The 25,489-nt window shown below is 44.1% G+C and overlaps 2 protein-coding genes across 9 annotated transcripts in view; both read right to left on the bottom strand.

Annotated features, from left to right (window-relative positions):
- Window positions 1–7,073, bottom strand: part of MTHFD1L (methylenetetrahydrofolate dehydrogenase (NADP+ dependent) 1 like) — a 161,758-nt gene extending 154,685 nt beyond the window's left edge. The window contains exons 1-4 of one of the 2 annotated variants that reach the window (XM_054194419.1): window positions 6,918–7,073; window positions 5,704–5,788; window positions 1,428–1,478; window positions 1,297–1,350 (exon numbers count right to left, since the gene is read on the bottom strand). In XM_054194419.1, the coding sequence (XP_054050394.1) occupies window positions 1,297–1,350; window positions 1,428–1,478; window positions 5,704–5,788; window positions 6,918–7,042 (315 nt within the window). In that variant the 5' untranslated portion in view covers window positions 7,043–7,073. The remainder of the gene's footprint in view (window positions 1–1,296; window positions 1,351–1,427; window positions 1,479–5,703; window positions 5,789–6,917) is intronic. The other variant, XM_054194418.1, reaches the window with a different exon arrangement.
- A 313-nt stretch (window positions 7,074–7,386) lies between these two features.
- PLEKHG1 (pleckstrin homology and RhoGEF domain containing G1) overlaps window positions 7,387–25,489 on the bottom strand; it is a 180,663-nt gene continuing 162,560 nt past the window's right edge. For all 7 annotated transcript variants that reach the window (XM_054194412.1, XM_054194411.1, XM_054194413.1 and 4 more), the window contains 12 exons: window positions 24,573–24,704; window positions 22,410–22,592; window positions 22,226–22,321; window positions 22,022–22,108; window positions 19,729–19,762; window positions 18,422–18,517; window positions 17,101–17,139; window positions 16,623–16,645; window positions 15,555–15,773; window positions 13,973–14,089; window positions 11,463–13,137; window positions 7,387–10,494 (listed from right to left, as the gene is read on the bottom strand). In XM_054194412.1, the coding sequence (XP_054050387.1) occupies window positions 9,389–10,494; window positions 11,463–13,137; window positions 13,973–14,089; window positions 15,555–15,773; window positions 16,623–16,645; window positions 17,101–17,139; window positions 18,422–18,517; window positions 19,729–19,762; window positions 22,022–22,108; window positions 22,226–22,321; window positions 22,410–22,592; window positions 24,573–24,704 (3,807 nt within the window). In that variant the 3' untranslated portion in view covers window positions 7,387–9,388. The remainder of the gene's footprint in view (window positions 10,495–11,462; window positions 13,138–13,972; window positions 14,090–15,554; window positions 15,774–16,622; window positions 16,646–17,100; window positions 17,140–18,421; window positions 18,518–19,728; window positions 19,763–22,021; window positions 22,109–22,225; window positions 22,322–22,409; window positions 22,593–24,572; window positions 24,705–25,489) is intronic.

Genomic DNA, 25,489 nt, shown 5'->3' with positions numbered 1-25,489 from the left:
TAATTCACTTTTCCATTTTCATTGCATTTTACTTTTAACTCAGCTTTGCATCATCACAGCATTTAAAATACAACTCATGCAGGGTAAAGCAATCTTGTATGAACTTGCCTTTACTGCGTACAGGCAGTTATGGCAGAGCAAAAAAATGCACAGTACTGAAATCCCTCCTGCCTTCCCAAACCAGGGAATGCAAGCTAGCATATGGATTTTAACAGATAAAAAAACCCACCTTTGTCATAGTAAGCAAGAAGGAGAGTAAACAAACCACTATGAACTTTACTGAAAGTAACTTTCTTCAAATAACAAAAATACCCCACTTTTCACATACACAGCTCAGCCACTTCCTAAGATATTGCTTCAAAGTAACAGCAACTACTGCTGCATACTCAGTATATTTTGCCTGTTTCCTACAGTGTTACTAAGCAGATAAAAAGCATTTTCCAACAGCAAAGTGTATTTGATCTTTGTTTCAAAAGCCCACCCTTCTTAAACGGATAGCTGACTATTCATCACCCGCAAAACGGGACTTCCCAGTAAATTCCTCTCAGCATACCGGGAAGCTGTTCTTGAGATTACACTGCAAGCCACTAACATTTTAAATAAAAGCGTACCGGATACAAAACAGTACACAAAACCCACAAGCCTGGAGGATTATCAAACTCACCGAAAGCACAGGGACGCCAGCTGGGAACAGCAGCATCTTTTACTACACATTCCTTTGCTATTTTTACTTCCAGATGCCTCAGGACCACGTATGTTTATATGGTTTGCTATATTTAAAACGTACTTGATACTAGCGCTGTGCTTCCAACCTAATGCCTTCAACAAGGTAAGAATTCAGCCCTCTAGTGATTTGGGGTGGATTTTTGTTTTTAATAGACACTTTAAACATTACAAGCTCAATAAACAGGCAAACAAATTCAACCCCCTCCTCCTCTAAATCAATTAATCTTTAATTTCCCTGAATAACTTGGGCAAGAATCAAGTACAGTCACATGAGCAACTGTAGGAGGTAGGATACCCATGTTGGTATGAGGGGATGCTGCAGTTAAATACGAGACATGAAACCAAGCCACCATCCTGCTGATTCTGCCTCAGCTTGCCAGGGGACAGCAGATAAGCCATTTTTTTTCCACGCTTGCCAATAGGGGGATAATACTTGCTGCTTGAACTAAGGCAGTTCCAACCCTAACTTGAGTTAATCGAGATCAGTTCAAAGTGATACCGAATGTCAGCAATAAAGACAGGTTTATGATGAAAGCGAAAAAGGAGGAGTCCTTCAGGTACTGCAGTTACCTCATCCTTGCTGCTGCCTTCAGGGAGACAGATGTGAATAACACGTAGACCAACCTGCCAAAAGAAAATAGGTATAATTACCAAAGGCAAGTAGCTCATGATTAATAACAAGTGTACCGGTTAAAGCTTACCTCTTTGGCAAAGTTCTTGTTAATGTCTTGAATCAAGTGATCATTATGTGCCTTGGGGAGCAAAACAGAAACTGAGTTTTAAAATAATAAATTTACATTTAAAAAAGCAAGCGCACTAATGCACAGGTCTGTGCAAGAAACACAGTGAGGATGTTTGTCTCTACTAGCAGTCAAACAAATAAAAAGCCTAGCAATTTTCTAAAAAAGAAGCAGAAGGCCATCCAGTAAACTTATTTTGGCTTGATTAGTTTAAGCGTGCCTTAATATTACCCTGGCTTTTATAGACAAGAGTGGCCATTTCCTCAACATAAGTTTACCGTCTAAGAAAGGTGCCAGTCTGTACCTGAAGATACCATTCTCCATTCAGCCACGTAACAAGGATGAAATGGGCAACAGCAAAACTAGCGTTTCCTGCGGTGTCCCCGTATCACCTAACAACACTGATTTGCCTTACCATCAAAAATGAGGCAAGTCATTATCATCATATCTCACAGTGAATTCTGTCAATAGAGAAGCAAAAGAAGTTATCAGTTCATCCCAATTGCCAGCAGGCATCTGCGCTAGGACAGAAGCGTCCCCTGGGTAGATTTACCTGGGAGACCATCTCACTCAGGAATCCTCCTCCCTGAGGTCTCTATACCTAAATGCACTGTATAGGTTATGATATTTAACCGTAATAATTACAATTGAATTGTACTCTTCAAGTTACTCTTGAATCTTTGGAGGCCTTTCAAATATTTTCATACATTGTAACAATAAAACTGAACATTCAATATCCAGAATTAGAAACCTCCTACCAACATATCAGTGAGGGTTCCACCCTCAGAAACGTTAGCGGCTTCATAACAAAATGAATAAAACACTTCTCACAGCTATATGATTATGTATAAAACCTGTCTTCCAACCCAGACAACAGGAATGAAATAAATAATTTTAAAAGGGTTCAATACAATTTCATGAACACATTCTACAGAGCTTTTTCCACAAGACTCGGTGCCAGTTACTTCCCGCCGGAGTCGAGCCGCTCACCTCACCTCGTGGCTAGCTGCCAGCACCGGCTTCGACTGTCACCAGCGTCACCCAAAATGATTTTGGTTCAAGCCCATAACGATTTACCAACCTGTTAATCCCAAATGGCTCACGGCCAATGAAGAAACAGGCCATTTAAAAGGACAGGCTGCACCGAGAACAGCATCTCCTGAGCGGGGATGAGGGCTGGCCCTCCACCCCCCGGCTCCCTCCCCAGCCCAGCACTGCTGGCGCCATGCTACCGGTCTCCCACTCCCCAAATCTGGCAGCTGTGGGCCAGGGGCAGCACAGAGGCTGTTCCATTGAGGGCACGTGTGGAGCTCACACTGCAGTGAGGGAAGAAGAGATGGGAATAAGGACAGAATCAAGGAGAGTGTGGCCAGCAGGTCGAGGGAGGTCATCCTCCCCCTCTACTCTGCCTTGGTGAGGCCGCACCTGGAGTACTGTGTCCAGTTCTGGGCTCCCCGGTTCAAGAGGGACAGGGAACTGCTGGAGAGGGTACGGCAAAGGGCTACCAAGATGATTAGGGGACTGGAACACCTCTCTTATGAAGAAAGGCTGAGGGATTTGGGTCTCTTCAGTCTGGAAAGAAGATGACTGAGAGGGGATCTTACCAATGCTTATAAATACGTAAAGGGTGGGTGTCAGGAGGATGGGGCCAGGCTCTTTTCAGTGGTGCCCAGGGACAGGACAAGAGGTAACGGGCACAAACTTGAGCGTAGGAAGTTCCATCTCAACATCAGGAGGAACTTCTTTACTTTGAGGGCAGCAGAGCACTGGCACAGGCTGCCTGAAGAGGTGGTGGAGTCTCCAACTCTGGAGACATTCAAAACCCGCCTGGATGCGTTCTTGTGTAACGTGCTCTAGGTGACCCTGGTCTGGCAGGGGAGTTGGACTAGATGATCTCCAGAGGTCCCTTCCAACCCCACCATTCTGTGATTCTGTGTGCTCCCCTATGCCAGTACATGGGGAACTGCATCCCCACACCGATGCGTAACCACCAGGTTCACTGCTCGAGAGGTTTAACTGGGACGGAGCCACCAGCAGTACCACACTGTCCTCTGCATTGTCCCCACTCCTGCAGCACCCTGGGGGAGGGCAGGGAGTGCAGGGGAGCTGGCAGCACTTTGCTGAGCTTTGCAGGCCAACAGCTTCGCTGCTAAACAGGATCCTGCCACTGTGTCTCAGTTTTCAGCTTCAACAAAATTAAGAAGCAGCCACCGACCATTTTTGCTGTTGCGCATCTCCAACCGAGGTTCAACACAGATAATAAGCAACGTAGGTATCAATCTCGGTATCAGTTCAGGTCCAGATGGCTCAAGAGGAAAAAGAATGCATCTAAAACCATTCCATCCTCATTCCCAGCACTGCTGCAGAGGTGATGCCACGTTACACCGACTGCTGTTACCCACGAGCGACTGGCAAAGGCGATCGTTTCACTGCCCTCCCTCTGCTCCCCTGGGTGCAACGCAGCACATGGAGAGCTGCACCAACCTTAAGGCTTTGTCCATGTTACCCGGCAGAGCAGTGCACTGCAAGAGCATTTGCTGACTAAAACAAGTCTTTGTGCCAACAAATACATATTTAAGATGAGTTCTGCTTCAGTCCTTACAACCAGACTAGAGCTAGGGGTGACTGACAGCTGGAGAACATCGTCTGGGTGAATTTCATCCAGAGGATCTAGGCTACATGTTCCTACAGCCACCTCATGATGCAAACCAAGCAGGGTAAATGGGGACATGAGGGACATTCATTTAAAGCACAGCCATGATCAAAACCAAACCACTGATGTCGCTGCACCCCAATTGATGTTAAAAGTGAGCTGGAACCTCCCCCTCTTCACACAATGCTCTCTCCCACCCTAACAACGTCCCTTCCCTCGCACCAGCATAACACGCTCATGTGGCCCTGCAGAAAACCAGACTCGGGGACTCATGTGGCTGAAAGGAAGCCTCCCCAGACCCCTCCAGCCCATGGTGGATTGGATCACTGCCCCAGTTCAGCTCAGGGTGCAACTGGATGGAGACAATACAGGAGTGAGAAACAACAGGTCACCGAGAAGACGGGTCACTGTTTTTCTAGCATTCCTTAAACTTACATACAGCCTTACATGGCTATTTGAAAACATTAACTGGAGTTACTTGTGGGGGATGTAAGAGATGGGGGAGCTTGTTCAGTCAGCCTCGCTAGACGACCTACCAAAATAAAGTTGGTGCTGCATTTCTTAGATTCAATATTACTACTTAAAAATAATTTATAGTTAGGTTTTAAAATTAAAACCTACTGGGTCAGAGATTCAGTGTGCACCTACTCAAAATCAATACCACACAAAATCAACACCACTGTCCTAGGAAACAGGACAAAAACATTTTTGCCTGCACGGCTCTGGGTCCCACTCTGAATGACAAAGATCCCTAGTTTCTTGGCCTTAAAACCTTAAGAAATACAAAGAGTAATATCTCTCAGCTTTGCAGGGAAAGGAATCCTCATCCATGTGTTTGATTGCCTATTCTCAAAGATGGCAGCGCCAGCAGGATGGGAAGGAAGGCTCTTCACGGTGTTAGTAATACAACAGCTCTCAATTACTGTGAGATTGCTTTACTGTAGAAAGTGCTGCTATTTCTAAAGGATACCGACATTTTACACGGGGCATTTATTCCATACAGGCCCTTGTGAGCTGACTGGGAGTTTTTTGTGTGGTTGTCCTCTCCTTAGGACAGCAGCAATGCAATCATAAGCTCCAGCTGCCCAAAAGCAACAAGGCTGGCAGGAAGCAGCAGGGTTTTTCCTTAACCCTGGCAATGTTATTTCAGGGGTGGGAAGTGAAGAGAGGCCCACATTTTCAGGCACGTAAACACTTTTTTCAGGACTGCAACAAAAGCTTCAAGCCCAATAAGGTTTAGAACAATTGCTTTGACTTTAACTTAAGCACATCAATCGACTCAGACAAGGCAATCTATACTTACGACAGGGAAGAGTGTGTTAGCAAAGGGAGGAAGGGATAAAATCGTTCCCTTCCTTTGCAAACCTTTCCCACAGCCTGAAGTTTGCTGTGGCTGTTTCAGGCCTGGAGAAGGGCTTATGAGACTGAGCTTCCTCCCCCAACCTACAGTCTGGTGGGATCACCTCCTCTATCACTTTGCTTGAATAAAAGTTACTTTCTGCATCCTATTCTTCTGAGGTTTCAGACAAGCAACGGTACTGACAGGGATCTCTCGCAGGCAGCAAGCATACAGACACGCTTTACCTGAATAATGGCAAGCGTTGGCTCAAGCCGAGGGTTTTCTCTCTTAAGAGAGGCCAAGGATTTCTTTGCGTTCTCGGTGATTTTGCTGCAACACAATAATAACAGGAAAGTCTTTAGCAAAACAAACCTTTCTAACATCAGTCAGCAGAAAACTACGCTAGTCAGCAATACAGAATAAAAGCTCAGGAGCACAGGCTTTTAATCACCAAAATTACTTCTGGATGCAAACCGTGAAGGCTGGCATCCAGCAGGCCAGTGCAGAAAACCTTCACAGACCAAAAGATCTGTTTTACAGCTACGTGCGTCATCGCTCCGACATGCCCAAAACTTTAGAGCTAGCCTATGCCATTTCACGAGGTGGTTTGTCCAGCCCCACCACGGGAAGCGCAGCAGGGACCCACCACCCCGAGCCCGAGCCCTCGGGGGGGGTCCTTCGTGTCCATACCATGCGGTGACAGAAGCAGAGGCATTTACACCTGGGGCCGCTACAGCTTAACACAGGCATCACCAGCCCTAGCAGCAGCAATCCCGCCGCTTCTCATGGATGCTATTTAAAACGGCGGGCAGCAGGGAGACAGAGCAGCCGTCTGCCGCGCCGCTTCCTGGAAAAACGGGCGGCAGCCAGCCACTGGAAAAATTTTCTGGCTGCCGGCTCTCCCGTTACCTTCTGCACGTACAGCTGATACTCACCCAGCAAAGGGAGGAGGAGGAGGAGCTCCCCTGAAAGATGCCCCTCTGCCTGTCCCCCACCAGAAGCCCAGACTAAGGGAGGCGAACGCAGCCTACGGCCGTTTTGCGGTTTTTTTTGGCACCTCGTACCCTCCCCTCTCAGAAGCCAACGACCAAGTCAGGTCGTCGCCGTGGCAGGCGAACTGCCACCGCTGAGGTTGAACGGAGGGGGGGGCGGGTGGAAGGCGAGGAGAGAGGACACAGACGACACGTTGTCCGTGCACGCACGTCCGTGCGCAGCCTCACCTCAGCCTCCCCCCCGAAACGCCGTGACACCACAGCCACGCCATGCGGGGAGGGGGGGGGGGGGGTGTGTGACATGAGGGGGGGACATTTTAGCACGAAGTCGCCTCTCCTGCCCACTCGGGCATCGCACCCCCCCAAAAAACCCCAACCCAACGCGCCCACCGAGGAAACATCCCGCCAAAATCCCCTTCCCCCCGGATTGCATCAGCCGGTGCCGCCCCTCAACGTGCGCCTCTTACCGCGCTGCCGCCGCCGCCGCGCCGCCCCCCGCCTGCCGCCCGCAGAACCCGCGGCTCGGCGGCAGCGCGACTCGCACCGGCGCCGGGGCCAGGCCCAGGCAGCGGCGCAGCACCACCGTCCTCATGCCGCCGGCGGGAGCCCAGGCCCTGGCAGCGCCGGGGGCGGGGACAGGCTCACGGAGCCCCGCCCCTCTCATGGCCCCGCCCCCTCCCCGCCCCTCCCGCATCCGCTTGCCCGCAAGGAAAAAAAAAAAAAAAAAACAAAAGCACCCAAATCACCCCAAAACATCACCTCCCCCCCACCCCACCCCCGCACACACCACCAATGAACGGAACGGGAAGGTTTTGCATACTCAACGTTTATTAAAAATAGTATGAAATGGTCCCTGGGAGAAGTTACACGCTAGCAGAAGTCCCTTTTTCTGTTTGTTTGGGTTTGCGTACCCGCCCCCCCCCCCGCCCCCCCAACTCCACTGGTTGCATGAGATACGAGTTAAACAACTTTCCCCTAGCCGTTTAAACAAATCTAGACGTGCGCGGGGGTAAAAGCACAGATTTACCTTCTATTCAATATTTACAATACTTTACAAGCTATATTAAATAAATACGGGCTCCGCTACAGCATCTTAAATATGTACAACATTATTTCTCAGTCGGGTTTTACTAGATAGATGCGGGTCCTATCACAGTGGACTGTAACAAGTATCCCTGTGGTACGAGCTAGTAAGTACCATGACCAACCAGCCCCCCAAAATAACAATTGCTAGCCAATGTAAGATACGTGCGGTAAATAATTTAATCCATTCTAACAAATTCAAGTCCTTAACTCTTAGTCTACAAGTAATTAGCTGTACACTGATAACGTCAGGTTTTCTTCATGGTAACCAATGTAGTAAATAGTCGGCTGTGCTGGAAGTACAGTGCTCTGTAACTGAGGGGAGTGATATGTGATGAGTAAAAATAGTATTTCAATTAAACTCCCTTAATTAGTGATATTTTTAACTCCGTACTGGCTTTATCCACGAAATCCGAAGAATATAAGCACCAAAAAAGAACAACAGTCACACAGGATGAGCAGTGTAGACATATTTAGGCTTTCCTCTAGGTACAATGATGTTTTCAAGTAACAGAATCCAAAGCCGTGCAACGAAGATGACAAAGGGGAGTAAATGTGCAGCATATTGGAAAGCCTGTTCTTGTTGTACATGTCAGCATTTATTCTAAACATTATTTGCAAAAGAACGGAATGTCTTCTCATTTTTAAGCTACTTTCATTGTACATATTGGATTCAACTCAGCCCTGGCTGGTTTAGAAAATACGTATTTTACCTCTCTGTGCCAGGAAAGATCATTTCCTACTACAGGAGATACACTCGCTGGGGAAGGCAGCTTGTCACACAACCAGCAGTATTGCTGAAGCACCTTATGGGCCAAACATGCCACATGATCGGTATTTCAAGCCAAGCCCCATTCTCTCTTGGGGTTACTGACTTTGGGACTTGAATGAACACATTGCAGGCCACTGCGTGTAACACACAGCTACTTGACAAATTCACACCCAGTGGCTTTCCACTGCTGGGCTCTGAAGTTACAAGATGCCCAAATTTTGCCTGCTTTTCACAAACACCACCATCACCGGAGGTACCAAACTCACTCTAGCCATCTTCACAAGCAGCGGAGCTCCCCTGCTATTGCCCAAAACTTCCTCCAGGCAAGGACTGTGTCACATCCACAGATCCACATGAAAAGCTGCCGCTGCCCATCCTCTGCCTGTGATGCAGTTACAGAAAGTAGAAGAGGCTTCAGAGACAGAGCATCGGTCTGGCATCCCTCACAAGCACTAGATTTTGTCTAAAACTGAAGAAGCCTGTTCTAAAGTAATGTAGCGTATGCATTGGTCCCACGCACTTGGAATCTGTCTGCCAAAAAGTAACGTGCAAAAAAGTATGTGCAATTGCACACACAGCATGTTGGTGTAATTACCAGAACCCTGCTCAGAAATCTGCGCAGTCACAGGAGTGGCTGCTCAGCTAAATGCTCCCATAGGTAACCAGAGTAATCTTGTGGGTTTTGGATGCAGAACACCGGTCACCAACTCAAAAGTCCAAATAGTAAGGTTTCCACATGATAAAATGGCTTAAGAATCAAATGGCATTGCACCTGGTTTGATGGTAAGAATCAAAGGGTATCACGCCTAACTGGGGAAGAGATGCAAAGGTTAAAGGGGAGGTGAGAAGTCCACCTGCACTGTGGAGTGAGACCCCAGACACAGTGCACACGCGGCCTTCTTCACTTCCAGGATTCTAAACCATTAAAAAAAAAAAAGAAGATACATTTCACATCTGTTTACAATATTACTGTGATACAATGCCTGATTGTGTAATATTACAGAAATACATGATGCCAGTACTGATTGTCCTAGTATATACTCTGTCACGGTAAGGCAGTACAGCTAGAAATTACTGAAAGCATCAAGCAAAGCTACTTGAACTGAGACACTGAAACTTTTCCCTTAAAGACTGGACAATATTCTGCTGATTAGGAGACGGCACTCTCCACAGGTAGTCGTTCAGTTTATCCGAATCACTATATGCAGTCAGATACGGGGTAAGCGCGTGTTTGCTGCTGGCGGGCTTTGCAGGAGTACAAGAGACAGTTTTGCCGCAGAGTGTTTCAGAAGGAGCAGCGTCTGCGTTACGCAGCTTAGGATCCAATTTCCTTGTTTGGTTCTGAGAGGTCTCCAAGTCAGATCCCTCATCTTCAGACTTTATTTCAACATAGTCGTCATCATCATCCCCCTCTCCTTCCTCAGTATCTTTGAAATTAGAAAAATAGTTCTGAGTGGCCATCTGTGCCGTCAGAGGGGAGGCCCTGTTCACTCTCAGGACCTTTTGAGAATCCTGCAGAATCATATCTGAACAGTTTTCAGGGATCTGCTTTCTCGTATCAGGCCCTGTACATCCCGAAGCAATACCTGGCATCTGATGGCTGTTGAATCGGAAGTTCCTATTCGAATGGAGCTTTTTCTTGTCCGTTTCATTGGGATACACAATTGCTTCTCCAGACCTGTTGACCACAATTGAGGAAGATGACTGTGACCTGCTGTACGCCTGGGGTTTTACGTTGCTTACTCTTCTTCCAAGGGAGTTATAGATGTGATCTTGATGTAAATTTTCTTTGTTCGGTTGGCTTATAATGGCACTCCACCTCTGTGCCGGGACATGCAAACGGTTAGAAATCTGAAGGGAAGGCACCGAGCCAGCTGATGGCAACTGCCTCGAATTGCTTTTTGTACCAGCTTCTGTATACGAGCTCTTGGACTTTGGGTATTGGGACTCAGGCCATGGAGAGAAGTCAGCCAGCTCGCCATTGCTGTAGGTAGAATGCAAAAGCCAGTCCTCTGCTCTCGAGCATTCACTGGCAGCCTGGGAACGGGGAGGAGACACAGCCATGGGTGTGGAAAATCTCCCGGCTGATGGCTCCTGAGGGGTGGCCCAGGCTTCCTTTTGGATCTTGGGTGAACTTTCTCTAAAGACGATTTGATCATAAAGCTGGGAATATTCAGCTATTCTGGCACCTAGAAAGGAGAGAGAATTAACTTAGCAGAGGTAAGCTATCCATTCAAACGAGTCACGTGAAGATTTAAAAATCCCAAAAAGCTTTGTATCGGTCAAGAGAAAAGTTTGCAGCTGTGTCTATACCTTCAGCCTCAACAAAGTAACATGAAACAATGGAGGCTGGAAGAGCCGTGCATCACACTGCATTTCAGTACACTGCATTGAAAAAAAGCAGCATAAAATGTCCTGCAACAGTGAACAGTCATGCAGGACACGATGTAGCACACGGTTCAAATAATACACTGCTTGTTTCATGTTCAAATGGAAAAGAACATTCTGAAAATGGCCTGGTAAATAAGATATTTAGAGACTTATTTATAAATAACACAAAAAGGGAAGAACAACACTCTACTGCATGGAGTCCACTGGCTCCACGTCTCCAATTTGTTTCAACTGACTGCAGACAAAAATAGTTCCAAAACTGTTGCATATCCACAAATTTGCACGTTCATTAGAAAGAGCATGAAGACCAGCTCTTTCTTATCTGATCCCATTCCTTTTAAGTGTGATGTGGGTAGTACCTGAACAAACCTACATGACTTGTTAGAAGGTGAACATACCTGAAGATACACCTTTTGAGTCAAACTCTGAAGATCAAACTATTAAAGGAAATAACTGCTTTTCTGTAGAGGCCAGTAGTGCTTCAGGCGTAAGTTCTATTTCCAGCCTAAGCTGAACCGATCTTTCTTGACACTATCCCACTATTTATTCCCAATTTTATCAAGTAACAACAAGAATTTATTGCGATATAAAGGACTATTCATGTTAGAAGCAGACACAGAAACCTCATTTCAGTGGTAACGCAGAAAAAGCAATACTGATACTCAACTAGTAAGGTGGGGAAAATTCATAATCTTCCAATTCAGTACACAAACTTCACTGAAAGTTATTAAAGAAACGTATTTGTATAGAAATATTTTTGACATACCAATAGCAGGACCGCCTTGTTTCTTCTCCTCCAGAATGGCAGCAAGATCTTTGTGTTTCAGTTTTTGTTGTCTGCTAGCTGGCTGTTCCTGCTCTGGGCTTTTAACTTTCAAAAGCTGGTTAGCCTTCTTAATTTTTTGACTGTACTGCCTGGCCATCATAAAAACTCTGTTCTTCGTTTTATCCACAACAGCCAAGTCATTTTCCATGCCATCTGCATGCGCATTGGACAGAACACTATTGGCAGATTCATAAGGGCTATCTACAAAAGGCATCTCGCTGGAGAAGGAAGATCTGTTCAGACTCATAAAAGAGTTCTCCTTGCACGGTGTAGTGTCTTCAAGCCTGAGATTAGCCTCGCCTAAGGTAGCAGCCCTGGGCTTCACAGTTTTAGGGAAAATAGGAGTTTCTGGCAGAGAGAGAGTAGATAGTGAGTACTCTACATCTTTACTCAGTTCAGGTGTACTACCAGCATGCAACCTTTCCTGCATATCATCTTTACAAACAGGAAAGGCTGCAAGGAGACGGTCTCTTGTCTTTTCTTCATTCTTCTTGATATAGTTCTCCAGGTCATTCCAAATCTCATCTACTTCCTCTGAGAGTTTATCTGCTGCAGACTTATGGGAGAGTGAATCTGAGTTGGAGGAGCTATCTACTAAGCTCAAATAGTCATTGTCGACAGGAACACGATGGTAAGGACTTTCATCTTCACTGAACTGGAGACTCTCTTCAGAAACAAACTGCCGTAGATTGTCACAGCATGCAAAGTCTTTTTCCAAGCCCAGAAAACTCCGCCTTTTAGAGCATTTTAAGGAGTCACATTTAAAATTCAATAGTGGTGTTTCTGGAAGCACTATGGTGTCATAGATGTTGTCTTCAACAATCCTGAGCTCATCCAAACTTGAAGTAGGTGCTTCTCTACTGAGTAGGATCTCATCCCTACTTGCACGAATGGAGGCCCTGTTTTGATTTGCTGTCCTCTTTTTGGAGGGCGAATCTAAGCTGCTTTTGTTTTCAGCCTCGTAGAGAGAGTCTCTAGCAGACCTCTGGGGGCCACGGTCTGTCTCCTCCCTCCTTGTCAGACCCATCAGCTTTAAGTCTTCGTAGCTTATATTATCATAAACGTGTTCAATGTCATCAATAGTCAGCTCCTCTGAAGATTCGGGATACGCATTCATGCTGCTCACCTCTGCTCTCTTCGCTTCCCTTCGAGAACTGCGCTCCCCAATTTTATACCTTGCGCTGGCTGGACACGTGTTACTTTCACCAGCACTACTAGCCCGCCTAACAATTTTGTGACGAGTGGGGCTGGAAGTCTCGTTTTGATGCACTACCCCCAAGTGCCAGCTGCATGGACGCCCAGAAGAACCCCTCCTTTCTCCACTGACAGCTGAGCTAGCACTGGATGTAGACATCGATGGTACAAACATCTGGTAATCGTCTTCATCATCTTCATTCTCATAAGGTGGACGCCGGCTGGGAAACAATGCCTGCCTGATCTGATGGTCAGTCCAGATGTTTCTGACAGAGGTGCTTCCCCCCAGGATATTCATGATTAGTGAGTTGCTCTGGGGCGTGCTGAATTGTCTAGGCAACTGCGCCTGTCTGGCTGCGCAAGAAAATGGAAGATCGGTATTCAGCTGGGTTGACTCTTCATCTGAGGGGTCCTTGGAGCTCTGTGGAGATTTGAAATACGCAAGTAACGTTAGCCTATGCCCTGCAATGATACAGCGATTCCCTCCGTTCACAGAACTGCCGTAGCACCAGGGTGTCCCGCAGCACGGACTTGGGTGGAGATGGGCAGCGTCTGCCGGCTCCTGGCTACACAGCCAGGGAGCCAAGGTGTCAATGCCAGACTACTTTGCCTCCTAATCCTTACCGTGGCTGAGAGTTTACTCTTGGCATTTAATAACATGCTACTTCAAATACAAGACACTGCCTCATGCTAACACCTGAGTAATTAAAGGCAAATTTGTTTGGCAGGGGTTAGATTAAACCTTTTATGCTAACTCTGCAGTTTCACAATTGGATTAAGCTAATCCAACTCTGGGCTTGTGCCAAAAATTTTGTTCTCCTCCCTTTCCCCTTGCCTATAACCCTAGCAGAAAGGTATGTTATGCTTTCTAGCACATGCCACTGAAAATTTCATTGTCTTTTTGGAGTAAGTTTTCATCCAGCTCAGCTGGCAGATATAATTTACAGCAAGGCCACACTCCTGCTAATGCTAACGTAAGGAACACTGCAAATGTTCCTCGACAGTGGTTGGGAAAGAGAGGGAAAGATAATTCCTTTTGGCTTAAGTTAATGCTGATTGGTTTGGTTGTTGTTTTTTTTTTTTTTTCCCTGGCCCCCAAAAGAATATTTTTCCATCATACAGATGAATGTTTCAATGATATGAATATTAATACATGACATAAACAGAAGATGACTTCTCTGTCTACCTAGGAAAAACACAGATTTCTTTGACATACCTATGATGCATAGCAGAACAGAAGTAAAAAAAATATATACCTGCGTTTCACACTTGTTGAGATTAACACTCCTCCGTTTTTCGACATTTTCAGCAGCTTGACTATTAAGTCTTTTTCTTCCCCCTTTTGATTTCTGCAGTGAGTTTTGCTGCACTCCCTGTAATTTAAACAAAAAAAGCACGGGAGGGGTAATAAAATCTACAGTTCTTTGTACAGCCTTGTTCAGATGAATTACTAGCAGTTGGAACAGGACAGGTATCCACACCAGGAGGACAAAATGCTCTTGAGTAGTGAGAGCACTGCCACAAGCATGATTCAGAGCCTAGGAAACTTTCTTTACAAGAACCAGTTAAGTGAAATCAATCCATACAGATTGTCAAAAGGGGCTGAAAGCAGAATCTGTGTATAAAAATATAGACATAAAAGAATACATAGAAATAGGGTGAGGGAAAGGCTTTAATCTTGTAGCCGAAGTTATAACAGAAGAAGGTGGTCACACAAAAATTCAATTTTCAAAGTTTTTTTTGGTTTTGAAATTGGGAAGGGATAGTCTTGCTATCACTTGTAGTCTTGAAAAGCAGAAAGAGGTCTAAACTAAAAAAGTTGCTGTTATCCAACTTCCCAGAAAAAAACCCAAAAAAACACAAACAAAAAAACCCACACGACCACAGAAGGCCAGAATGTTATATGTTGAGCAGCGTCTAAATTAACTCAGAGTGAATGTCATGCACGGTGGGAACAGGGAGAATCTGAGAAGGTATTGTTGCCACACCTAGGATTAAACAGTAAGCTACTATTATACATTTTTATAGCGGTATTCTTCTGCACTTACTCATTCTTTTGTACTTACTCACGTCAGGAAGAGGGAGAATTACAAGACACTGCACTACACTGATATGAGATACTATTTTATCAAAGATTTACAAAGCAAATACTGTAATTTCAAAGAGGAAATGCACAGTAAGCTTCAAAAAGCATTCCAATAATAGGTTTTGGATAAATCACAAAATAAATGGACCACACAAGGATATGACTTCACCATCAACTAAACTAAACAAACTGAAAATCTACATTCTTTAATACAGTCACATTTGAAAACTAGGGTTTTAGTCTTTTAGCAGTACTACACGTATGTGGAAATGTCACACAGCAGGAAAAACTACCACCTGTCAAATGACTGTGCAATAGTAAGAGATAAAGGTTCTCACCTTCAGAAATCCTACTCACAACACCTCACACTAAAGTTCACAAATTCCTATCTACTGCCAGCGGTTCGCAGTTCAAGAAACGCCACATCACATGTAGCAGTGCCTGAACCTTAACTTAATATTCAAGTCCCTGCATCGGACACCTGAAGGTCCTGTCTCTGCATGCGGCCTAAAAAGGTTTCTGTCATGGCGTCAGATGGAGAATCAAGGAAAGGTGAGTTGTGTGCAACAGGTAAAAACAATAGCTTTCTGTCAAAACTAGGCTTGAGGACTTTAAAGGGCTAAGTAAAATCTCTTTCAAGCAGTGGGGATTTAATCTTCTGTATAGGGGCTAATTTTACAGATAATTTTAATCCCTCTTCCATCCTCCCCAGGAAAAAAGAATTTCATTTTTCCACGCCCTCTTCTTCCTACCTGTTCAGACTCTTCTTCGTCATCAGCATCAATCTGTTCCGTAGCAGAAGTCTGGAGATTTTCATCCTGATCGCTGCTGTAGGCTGGCTCAATGGACTCTTGAAATTGGCTCTCCAGCCCACTGGGTTCCAAGGAAGCCTTTTTCCTAGAATTCAGCAGGGCTTCATTTGACCCTAGTTTGGTGGCTTGAGATAGCAGGGCTCCTTCAATACTGATCCGCTTTAAAAAACAAAACAAAAACAAAAAACAAAACACCACCACAAAGCTTTGCTTAGAAGTTTATAGAGATATTTTAGTATGACACTGTTTTACATCAGTCTTACAGGCAATGTTTAAGCTATGTTCAGTTCGCTGCACTGAAATGACATTTATAAAGAAATAAGTAAAACAATCAGTATTTTTTCCATAGAATATTTAGAACCGAAAAAAATATATGCAAAACCCCCCACCCCAATCATGGGCTTCGGTGTTACGGCATCCCAGCGAAGTCATGTTCGTAAATCTTCCGCACATCCCCACTTTAAATTCCATCCCAAATAAAAGCCTAAGATCTGAAATTCAACATGAGAACTTTCAAGCTGCGCTGGGAACGTCATTACAAGTTCTTACTGAAGATGTAAAAATTAGAAATGCTTGTTTCCATCTTCTTAAGCTGTATCAGCTCTGTTTGGTCATATATCATGATTCAAACATATGATATGTATCAGAATAAGCTAAAACTTTCCAGTTGTATCTAATGAATGCAAAGACATGCTTCAAAGAATAAACACTATCTTTATACACAGAACTTCCATGATTATAGTGGTATTTTTACGTACCCTATAGTATTATAAAGGTCAACCAATATAAGGATCAGTCTTTTTTTTTCTTTATTAGATATTCCTGAAATAGTCAGCTGTACTTCTATTGCTTTCATTCCAATAATCTTACTGGAGATGCTAAACAACGTTTATGGTTTTGTTTCTGTTCTTAAAATCAACACAACCAAGATGATGCAGATTCTACAGTAAATACTGTGCTCTGAGTCATCTGAATGTGCTAAACTAAGAAATATAAGAAATGGCTTACCTTCTGCATATCTGGACTTATATCTGAAAACAGAAATATACACTTCATCATTAATGAATAATCAAACTGGTGTCAGTCTATATCCATTTCACTGCTACATTAATATCCCAATTATGAATTCCCAAAAGGGAATCAAATGCAGCAGCAATTGAGCAAACAGCCTATAGGGACCCTGATATAACAGAGACAGGATGAGCTGCACTCAAGGTAATGATTTTGCAACACTGATATGATACGGGCAGCTACTCACAATGGCCAAGACTCTGTGTGTTCAGCTGCCACTTCCTAGAATGTTTACAGGACCAGAACCAAAATGTGGAAAAAAGGGGTGTTAAACACTAACATTTTGTTTTCTTTGCATGCTTCCCCCCACCCTGCAACGTGTTTAGGGAAAGTTATGGGAGAAAAGGATCCATCTTTACTTGTTCTAGAAGGTACAGAAGCATTGGGTCAATAAACAGTAGAGGAAGTAGCTCACCATTTGACTTCAAAACTTTATGGACTCTAGATGAGGGTTCTGAAAAAGACAACAACATGTTTAAGCACTCCAGGGGCCCAGAGAAAGTTATGGACGTCTTGGCCAACTTTCTATAACATGGATACCAAAGTTTAAGCTTCTGAGCCCATCCAGGGCTCAGAAGGGCTCCACATTTTCATTTCTTAATCGCCCAGTTTCATCACAAAAAAGTATTTGTTTTAAGTGTCAAACCTACAGCTGTTGCCAAAAAAAAAAAAATGTATGTTTCTTAATGCAGCTGCCCTCCATACAACAAGCCGCACGTAAATTTTCATCCCATGTTAAGATTTCCGCTTTCAAAAGACTTCGTCATCTCTGCTATCGCTCTAAGTTGCTGGAGTTTTCCTATGAGAAATATGTATGAGGTACCAACAGCTTAGCAAGGCTTTAAAAGTCTAAGTAGCTGAATGTTACATAGGAGGCCATTTGATCAGTATTTTGTATTACTCCTTTTACAAGCAAAGCAACAAAATCACAATCTTTCACCTCAGAAACAAAGGAAGATGCCTGAAAAGTAATTAAAATTTGCTTGTTTTTCAGACACAAATGCTGCTGTTGTATAATAAATCACTACATCAATACTCTCATGAACCTTGTTTAAGTCATTCCTAACAACATTACACACTCCAAGTTGGAAAGATCTTTAAATAGCTGGAGAGGGGAACACAGTGAGTCCAATATGAAGTCACCCAAATACACAGACATTTGTAGCGGCTTCAAGAGGAAACTAACAGTAATTTTGGATGGATGTTTGAGCTAGGAGGAAAACAAAACCCCAAAAGTCAGCATAACCACCTCTCAAATCTCTATTGAGATAAGGCAGACATGTCACTATGTCCATAAGGCAGACATTACAGCAAGTAAAGACAGTAATCATGTTTTGAAATAACAAGCCTGTCACAATCAGGATGAAACCACTTGTGAGACAGAAGTTACTTGGGGGCGATGGGGGAGGAGAAATGTCAGATTTAAATAATGTGACTGGCTTTCCTGCATATGCATTCTTTTATCTATTAGAAAGTACCAACTGTTCTTTATGCATACATCATTAGGAATGTATATCCATGAAATGAAATGCAAGCAGTGAATAAAAAAAAAAAAAATCACACAAACAACAAATGGTTAATAAGATACTCCACCTGTATCTGACAGTTACCGTGCTGCATTAAATCTGCGTGGAGAACAGGCTAAAGACCAATTCCAAGTGCCTAGCCTCCCCCAACCCTAAGCAACCCTGTCTGTTTTCCCTCTTGTCATCTTGGTGGTAAAGGAGTTTATTCACCTGATTTCCGTCTCACTCTGTTAGGAGCACTGCCTTCTTTAGGCTGGTACGGTGATTTCATTTCTCCCTCAGGGCTATAGTGGAAGCCGGGGTGATCTGCGGAACAAACAGAGGCACAAGGAATAAGAGAGTGACAAGGGTGTCACTTCACACGCCTCCGCAGCTCTCTTTGGAGGCATCGCCATCACCCCTCTACGACTGACAAAGTGGCACTTCATCAGAGCCCGAAGCAACATGAGCAAGGCGGTGTGCTGCTGCAGGGCAGCTGTCAACCACCCAGCCATGGAAACGCCTTGCCCGTTTAGTTGTGCCTTGCTCCAGGCGGCTAATCCAGCAACATTTATGCACCATCATCGTGTTTAGTTGCTGGTTTTTCAGTCAGGGCCTTCCTGACCCATACAACTATGTAAGTAAATAACAAGCCCGCTCTACCCCAAGACTCCCTCAACATTTTTATCGCAGGACTATTGTTCTCATTTCCCTGCACTGCTAGGGATCGCTGCCAACACGAAGAGCTAACGCAGGCGGCACCAGCAAAGGCAGCAAGCAGAAGATGCAGCAGCAGGGGCGGTGCAGATGGGACCACACTCAGAGCGCAGACAGCAGCATCACATGCGTTCTCCAGCCTTGGCTCCTGGGACACACACGCAGGTAAACCCTTCAGACACAAGCACAAGCCTGCTACGTCCCAGCACGGAGTTTTCTTGGGGCTGTTCTGCGCTTTCTGCCATGGCAGCTGCTGTGCTAACTGGAGTGCAGGGTGACGGAGGACACCGGGAGCAGCCAGCCGTGCTGCCACCACAGGGACACTGGGCTCCCTCGTGTCCCTTCCAGAGAGGCCGTGCACAGCACGGTGAGCATCTGGCAGACTCCCTCGCTGTCCTCCAGCTGCAGGTTTGCCAGCACAAATAAGTCATAACATTGCTATGTACTTCAAGCTGCATTTGCTAATTGCTAGCCCTTCAGTGGGTCCTAGCCAGGAGGAGCTTATGCTACAAAACAGGAAAGATCATACATTTAGTCAGCATGGAATAAACAAAAGAGAGTGGCCAGAGTTTACAGAAGCTCTAATCTGCCTCATCCGTGCTCATCATACGACATAACTTGTTGGTTGCAGATCAGTCAGCCCAATGTCTACACAGCTTCACAGGATCTGCACCCAATTTTGGTTTTTTCCAGCAAGATCATAACTGAAGGAACATAAGGCTGGCCGCCTTCGGTCTCAGATGAAACCAACAGTTAAAGCCAAACTTTTGAAGATGGTTTTATTCATTTTTACAAATGGAAGTGAAAAAGAACCAACTTACGTATGGCATCCATTTCTAGAATTGCTTGTTTGGCCTGAAAGAGAAAAAATAACAAATGAAAATGTTAAACTATAAGCTGCAAGGACAAATTACATCGCATATTACACATAGTAGTGAGTTTATATGTAAACAAAAGCAAGTTTAATTTTTGAACTAATAAATATGGTTAGCAGTATCGTTTTCTGTCTCTCTCTATGTGCTGGACACGTTACATATGCGCAGAAGAATTTTGTGAGGAGGAGTTTACCAGAGCTTATCTTCAGGGCTTCACACAAAGCCCTGCTGTTCACCGCACCGAGCAGCTCCACCTTGCGTACCCAGCTCCCCGCTGGCACAGCAAGAGAAGGAGCGCGTACCTATGGCACCACCAGCGTGAGATATTTTGGGGGGGATGCAGTGATGGCACATCTGACCGCAAAAACTACCTTGGCTTCAAAGACAGGGGCTGTGCTGCGCTGAGATCATGCTGTACACACTGGGTCTCCTCCACGGGGACACAAACCTCCAGAGACCTCTCTACAAGTCCCACAGTTTAGAGCCATTGACACACCTCTCCATATTGCTGGGATTGGCAGAAAACCGGCCCTAGTATCTGAGAATCACAAGTTTTTTTGTGATTCACAGAACATTTCCTCCCTAAAAATCAAATTGTTTTACTCCTTGATTATTTTTCAATTCTGAAGTTGTTAGCACAGAAAACACTATCAATATGGCTTCTTTTAAGGGTTTCCTTGAGGAACAGCTATTAAAAAAAGGAATCGTAATTTGGTTTAAGTAAGATTGAACCCGGATAAAAAGCATCTCATGATTGTTTAAAGTTTGTCACGTTTTTTTCTAATAGGAAAAATCACCTGGATGTTTTATCAAGCATATCAGCTAATAAGTGAGAAAATAAACCAAAATAAAAATAGCCTACCTAACCTGCTTGCCCTTCTATTAGGTGCAGTTCACTAATTTTCCACCAGGCGTCAGATATGGACTACTATTAAATCCTCTAAAATCCGTGCAGGGAGACATCTCAAAACTAGCAACTACTGGTTTGTTAAAAACAAACAAAATGAAATAAAAAACGTGCAGACAACCTCACAGATTTATTTGGTTAGACTTTTCCTTTCTAAAATGGCGTTATATTTTTCGTTACATATTTTTTCCATAGATAAATAAAAAAATCCAATCAGTAGTAAGAAAAACATCTTGATACCAAAGCTGAGATCATGCTGCAGTATTTCTTTTTACAAGCTAATAAACTGCAATGAGTATTTACATTGTAAGCATGGATACCAGCATAAACATTATACCTTCAATAAACTTTGTCAACAAAAAGATAAGAGGAGAATCAGTAATAGCAACTGCTAGGGCTTTTTTCTCCCATAATTCTCTTTTTGTTGAAAAAGACAGTACAGCACTGTGTACTTCAGTCACAGGTAACATTTTTTAGCCATTACAGCATAAAACTCAGTGGAAAAAAAAAAAAAGTCAGAGAAACTGATTAGTGAACCTAATACTGAAAACAAAAAAAAAACCCAGCAGTAAAACTCGGGGGGGGGGGACACCAACAGAAAAAAATCCTGCTTCCACGTGAGTCAGTGGTTGCTGTGTCATGACAAGAGTTAACTAGGGTTTACACCCTTTGAGAGGTGCAACATGTTACACTGGGAAACACCACCTGGAGCTCTAAGACAGGATTTCACAAATAAAAGGACGAGGTTTCCCTTCTACAAGACATTACAGCTATGAGTATGATATCAGTGCCTCATTTTCTCTGGCGTAAAGCTTGCTAACTATCTCAGCAGAAAGGGCTCAGATGTCCCAGCTAAGGATGCAGGGTTTGCAATGGCTGGGTTGTATCTGCAAAGTGAAGTGTCTCCTGCCAGTGGCTTCACTGCCACGATATCTAACCAAGACAGATTAAAATTAGCTTGGTAAGGTCTACACATGCTGCAATTAGCGCACCTCGGTGTTGTGCAGACAGGCAATATCAAGCTAAGGTACGCCTTTATATACTCAAGCTTTCTGACATCGCGTCTCTGTTACTTGTGTCTTAGCAGGCAAATCCTAATATGGACAGCAATGCAGCTAATCCAGTTAAATTCTACTCATGTACCAAGCCCTGTAGATGCTTTTAGCGGAACTTTCCCATTAATTTGGAGGAACTTTTAAAGACATAAGGAAACAACATGTTCATCTCCTGGAGTCTAAAATTTCTGTCAATTACCACACATCTTGCAGCTAACAAGATGGCTCCAAGTTAAACGCATGTACAAGGAGGTGGTGGGTTTTTTTTAATTTTTACCTTGGCAGGAATTTTAGCAGGATGATTTTCTAGAATTAACCTCTTCAGGTGAAGAATCCAAAGGCGCTTGTCTTGCTGCGACTTTGCCTGATAAAAAAGAAATTGTAGCACCATGAGAAAATGCTTGACTGCACCGTGCAGGCTAAGGAATAACATACGGTCATCAGTCAGGTTACCCAGTGGGCAGGGAGGTTTCTGTCATACCTGGACAGTATGTTGCATCTTGGGATTTTTGTAGTGGAAGACGCTAAAGCTAAGTGGTTCCTTTGGTATTACTTCAACAAGCATGAGATTCCCACACTGCAACAACAAGAGGCAACAATGTGAGTCACAGGGGAGTTTTGGGGAAACCCCGAGTCAGCGCATGACCACCTGCTCTCCAGCATACCAGTATGTGCGCTTTGTATACAAACATCTCGTCTCTCTTTTTTGTAATTAGCAGCAGCTTGTCGAAGAGGAACAACGTGCGCTCGTTTTTGGCTCTCTGAATGCGAAATGTTCCTTCTAACACCAGCTCCCCGTAACTCGTGAGGTCCGGCCCTTTCCAGTTAGTGAGCAAGCTCTGTATCTCCTGCAACAGACCGAAGAAGAACAGACACGTTCATTTCGGAGATCTCTCTTAAATAAAGACTCAAACAAAAACAGCTGAAGCCATTCTCACTCTCCTATATGAGGTTCAGCATCCGACAGCGTAAAGTCACCATGCACCGTTACTGAGGTTGGTAGGTCACGTGCAACATTGCAGCCAGGCGCTCGGAGGCCTATTGCGAAGCCCAGACTAAAACCATAGAACCATAGAATGTGTTGGGTTGGAAGGGACCCTTAAAGGTCATCTAGTCCAACCCCCCTGCAGTGAGCAGGGACATCTTCAACTAGATCAGGTTGCTCAGAGCCTCATCAAGCCCGGCCTTGAATGTCTCCAGGGATGGGGCCTCCGCCACCTCTCTGGGCAACCTGTTCCAGTGTCTCACCACCCTCGTTGTAAAGAACTTCTTCCGAATGTCTAATCTAAACCTACCCTGCTCTAGTTTAAAACCATTGCCCCTTGTCCTATCACTACATGACCTTGCAAACGGTCCCTCCCCAGCTTTCTTATAGGCCCCCTTCAGGTACTGGACGGCTGCTATAAGGTCTCTCTGGAGCCTTCTCTTCTCTAGGCTGAACAACCCCAGCTCTCTCGGGAGAGCTGTCCTCATGGGAGAGGTGCTCCATCTCTCTGATCATTTTTGTGGCTCTCCTCTGGACCCGCTCCAATAGGTCCATGCCTTTCTTGTGCTGAGGGCTCCAGAGCTGGACACAGTAAAATGTGCCCTCCTGAGTAGTGGTTTCCTCTGCGTGGACCCAGTGAAAAGCCCCAAGCTCCCCAGGACAGCCTGCTGTGAAAGAGCACGACCCCATCCGAATGGCAGTGTGATAGCCCACGGAAGACCTATCCTTATGGCTGCACAAACAGATTTTACTTTTTAAAAGCCTAGGTATGAACCTAAACATTTTCCACAACCCCATACATTTGCCAGCTGAGCTCAATAAATTAATAAAAATTAAAAAAATCACCACAAAACCACACCGCTTTTCCAAAAGCATTTAACCCTCTTTATTGCCAAATATTGCTGGTTATCATTACTCAGATTTATAAAGGGCTGTTGGTAAGTCATTAGCATGCATTTCCAGCAATGCGTTGCAAAGGTTAGGATGCTATAGGCAAGACATCATCAAATGTAATCCTATTCTCCCAACACAAACAACAGCAACAAAAAAAAAAACCACAAAAATGAGAGCCAATAAGTACCGTTTATGTTAAAAAAAAGGGACAAAGAATAACATGACACAGATTCATGGAATGGTATAAGGCTATTACTCCCTTTTATAAACTAAAAAATCCCCCCAAATTTTCTTAAAGCAATATAAATACTGCTGATGAAAATGTAATGTAAAATCATGATTCACTAGGAAGTTTGAAACAGAACGACCATTCTGTTTCCACAGAATAGTTTGCTCTTGATGACAAAAGTTACTGAGGGTGTAGCTTTTGTTTTCTCCTCAGAAATTCTTCACTTGAAGCGAAGTTAAACTTTTTCTAACTATCATATTTCTAGGTTTATACTTTTCACAAAGCAACTGACAAGGAGTCTTCGGAAGCCCAAGAGGAAAGTACTTAAACAAGAAGCACAAGAAACGCCTCAAAACAAAACTAATCAGCACAAAGGGGAGAAATCGGAAACCACAGGATTTCTGAACAAAGCCATGCCCTAGGGTTGTACAGCAGTGCTGTACAATTGAGGGAAAGGAAGAAAGAAAAGTTATCTTAAGTTCCATATTACTGCAAAATAAATGCTTTACAGGATGCTGCTTGTAGGGCGGAGATGTCTGAGATTTTCCTGCAGCAGCTATGACCGTGGTCTCTAAGATCAAACAGCCACAGGCGTACTCAACAGGAGTCTAAATTATGACTGACAAAGATTAAAAGAAAAGATAAACTGAAAAACGTTAGTGGCATATAAATTGACAAAAGCGGCTCACAAACACCCATAAAATCTCATTGGGAACTCACTTGGAGCCTGACGGCATGTTCATGTTTCCTCTTCATGTCATTTATATGCCATGCCACTCTCTGCATGGTATCTATGGCATCCAGCACCACATCATAGCCCTCAGTGTCCTTGTCAAGATGGTTTTCTATTTCCTAAGACAGGAGGGGAAAAAAACAGTCCTGTTATTTCTAAATTAATTTTCCCAGCAAGATGCAGTACTATGTTTTTATCTGCACTATTTTGTCTTTGCTTTGCAATCACCCAAATGCAACGTTCCTGCCTTTGTTACTATTGCCATGTTGTTATCAACTTGATTAACAGAAGATGACTGACAAAGCCAAGCCTTTACGGCCAGTTTAGCAGCAACAATACTTGCAGCAGCTGATGAGAGCAGAGAGGCACAGAAAGAGAACGCGGCACGCTGAGAGGAGGAGACTTTTTTCAGACAGCATTTAACGGCTTTCTTAAAACGCGGAACATATCTACACACTTATAAAACCCTGATGGAATTACACCACGCATTACTTTACAGTTGGAGAGAAGAAAAGCACCAGACATTTTAAATAAGGATCAGTGTCTTTACACTTCACTAGAACATGACTCTCTAATAGGAAACATATGTGGAAAACGTTAACAATAAAGCAGGAATTTCCGAAACTTGCTTAACTCAATTCACTGAATATGGAAAGAGTTCCCACTTCCTCAGTCATTCCTCTCCACAAAAATCTTACCAATCGGGGTGTTTATATGTATTTATTCCTTCTTTCAACCACCCCAGCATTGCAACATTTGGAAAAATGCTGGTTTTCCTTGGAACAATAAATTCATGTACAAAAGTGTTTAATGATGACAGGAATCTTACAAAGAACTTCAGAATTACAGAGAGTTTAAAAAAAAAAAAAGCAGCTAATTATTTGGACACACAGACTGATTCAAT

This window comes from Rissa tridactyla, chromosome 3 (genome assembly GCF_028500815.1).
Source record: "Rissa tridactyla isolate bRisTri1 chromosome 3, bRisTri1.patW.cur.20221130, whole genome shotgun sequence".
NCBI lineage: Eukaryota > Metazoa > Chordata > Aves > Charadriiformes > Laridae > Rissa > Rissa tridactyla.
This window is presented reverse-complemented; position numbering and strand designations above follow the sequence as displayed.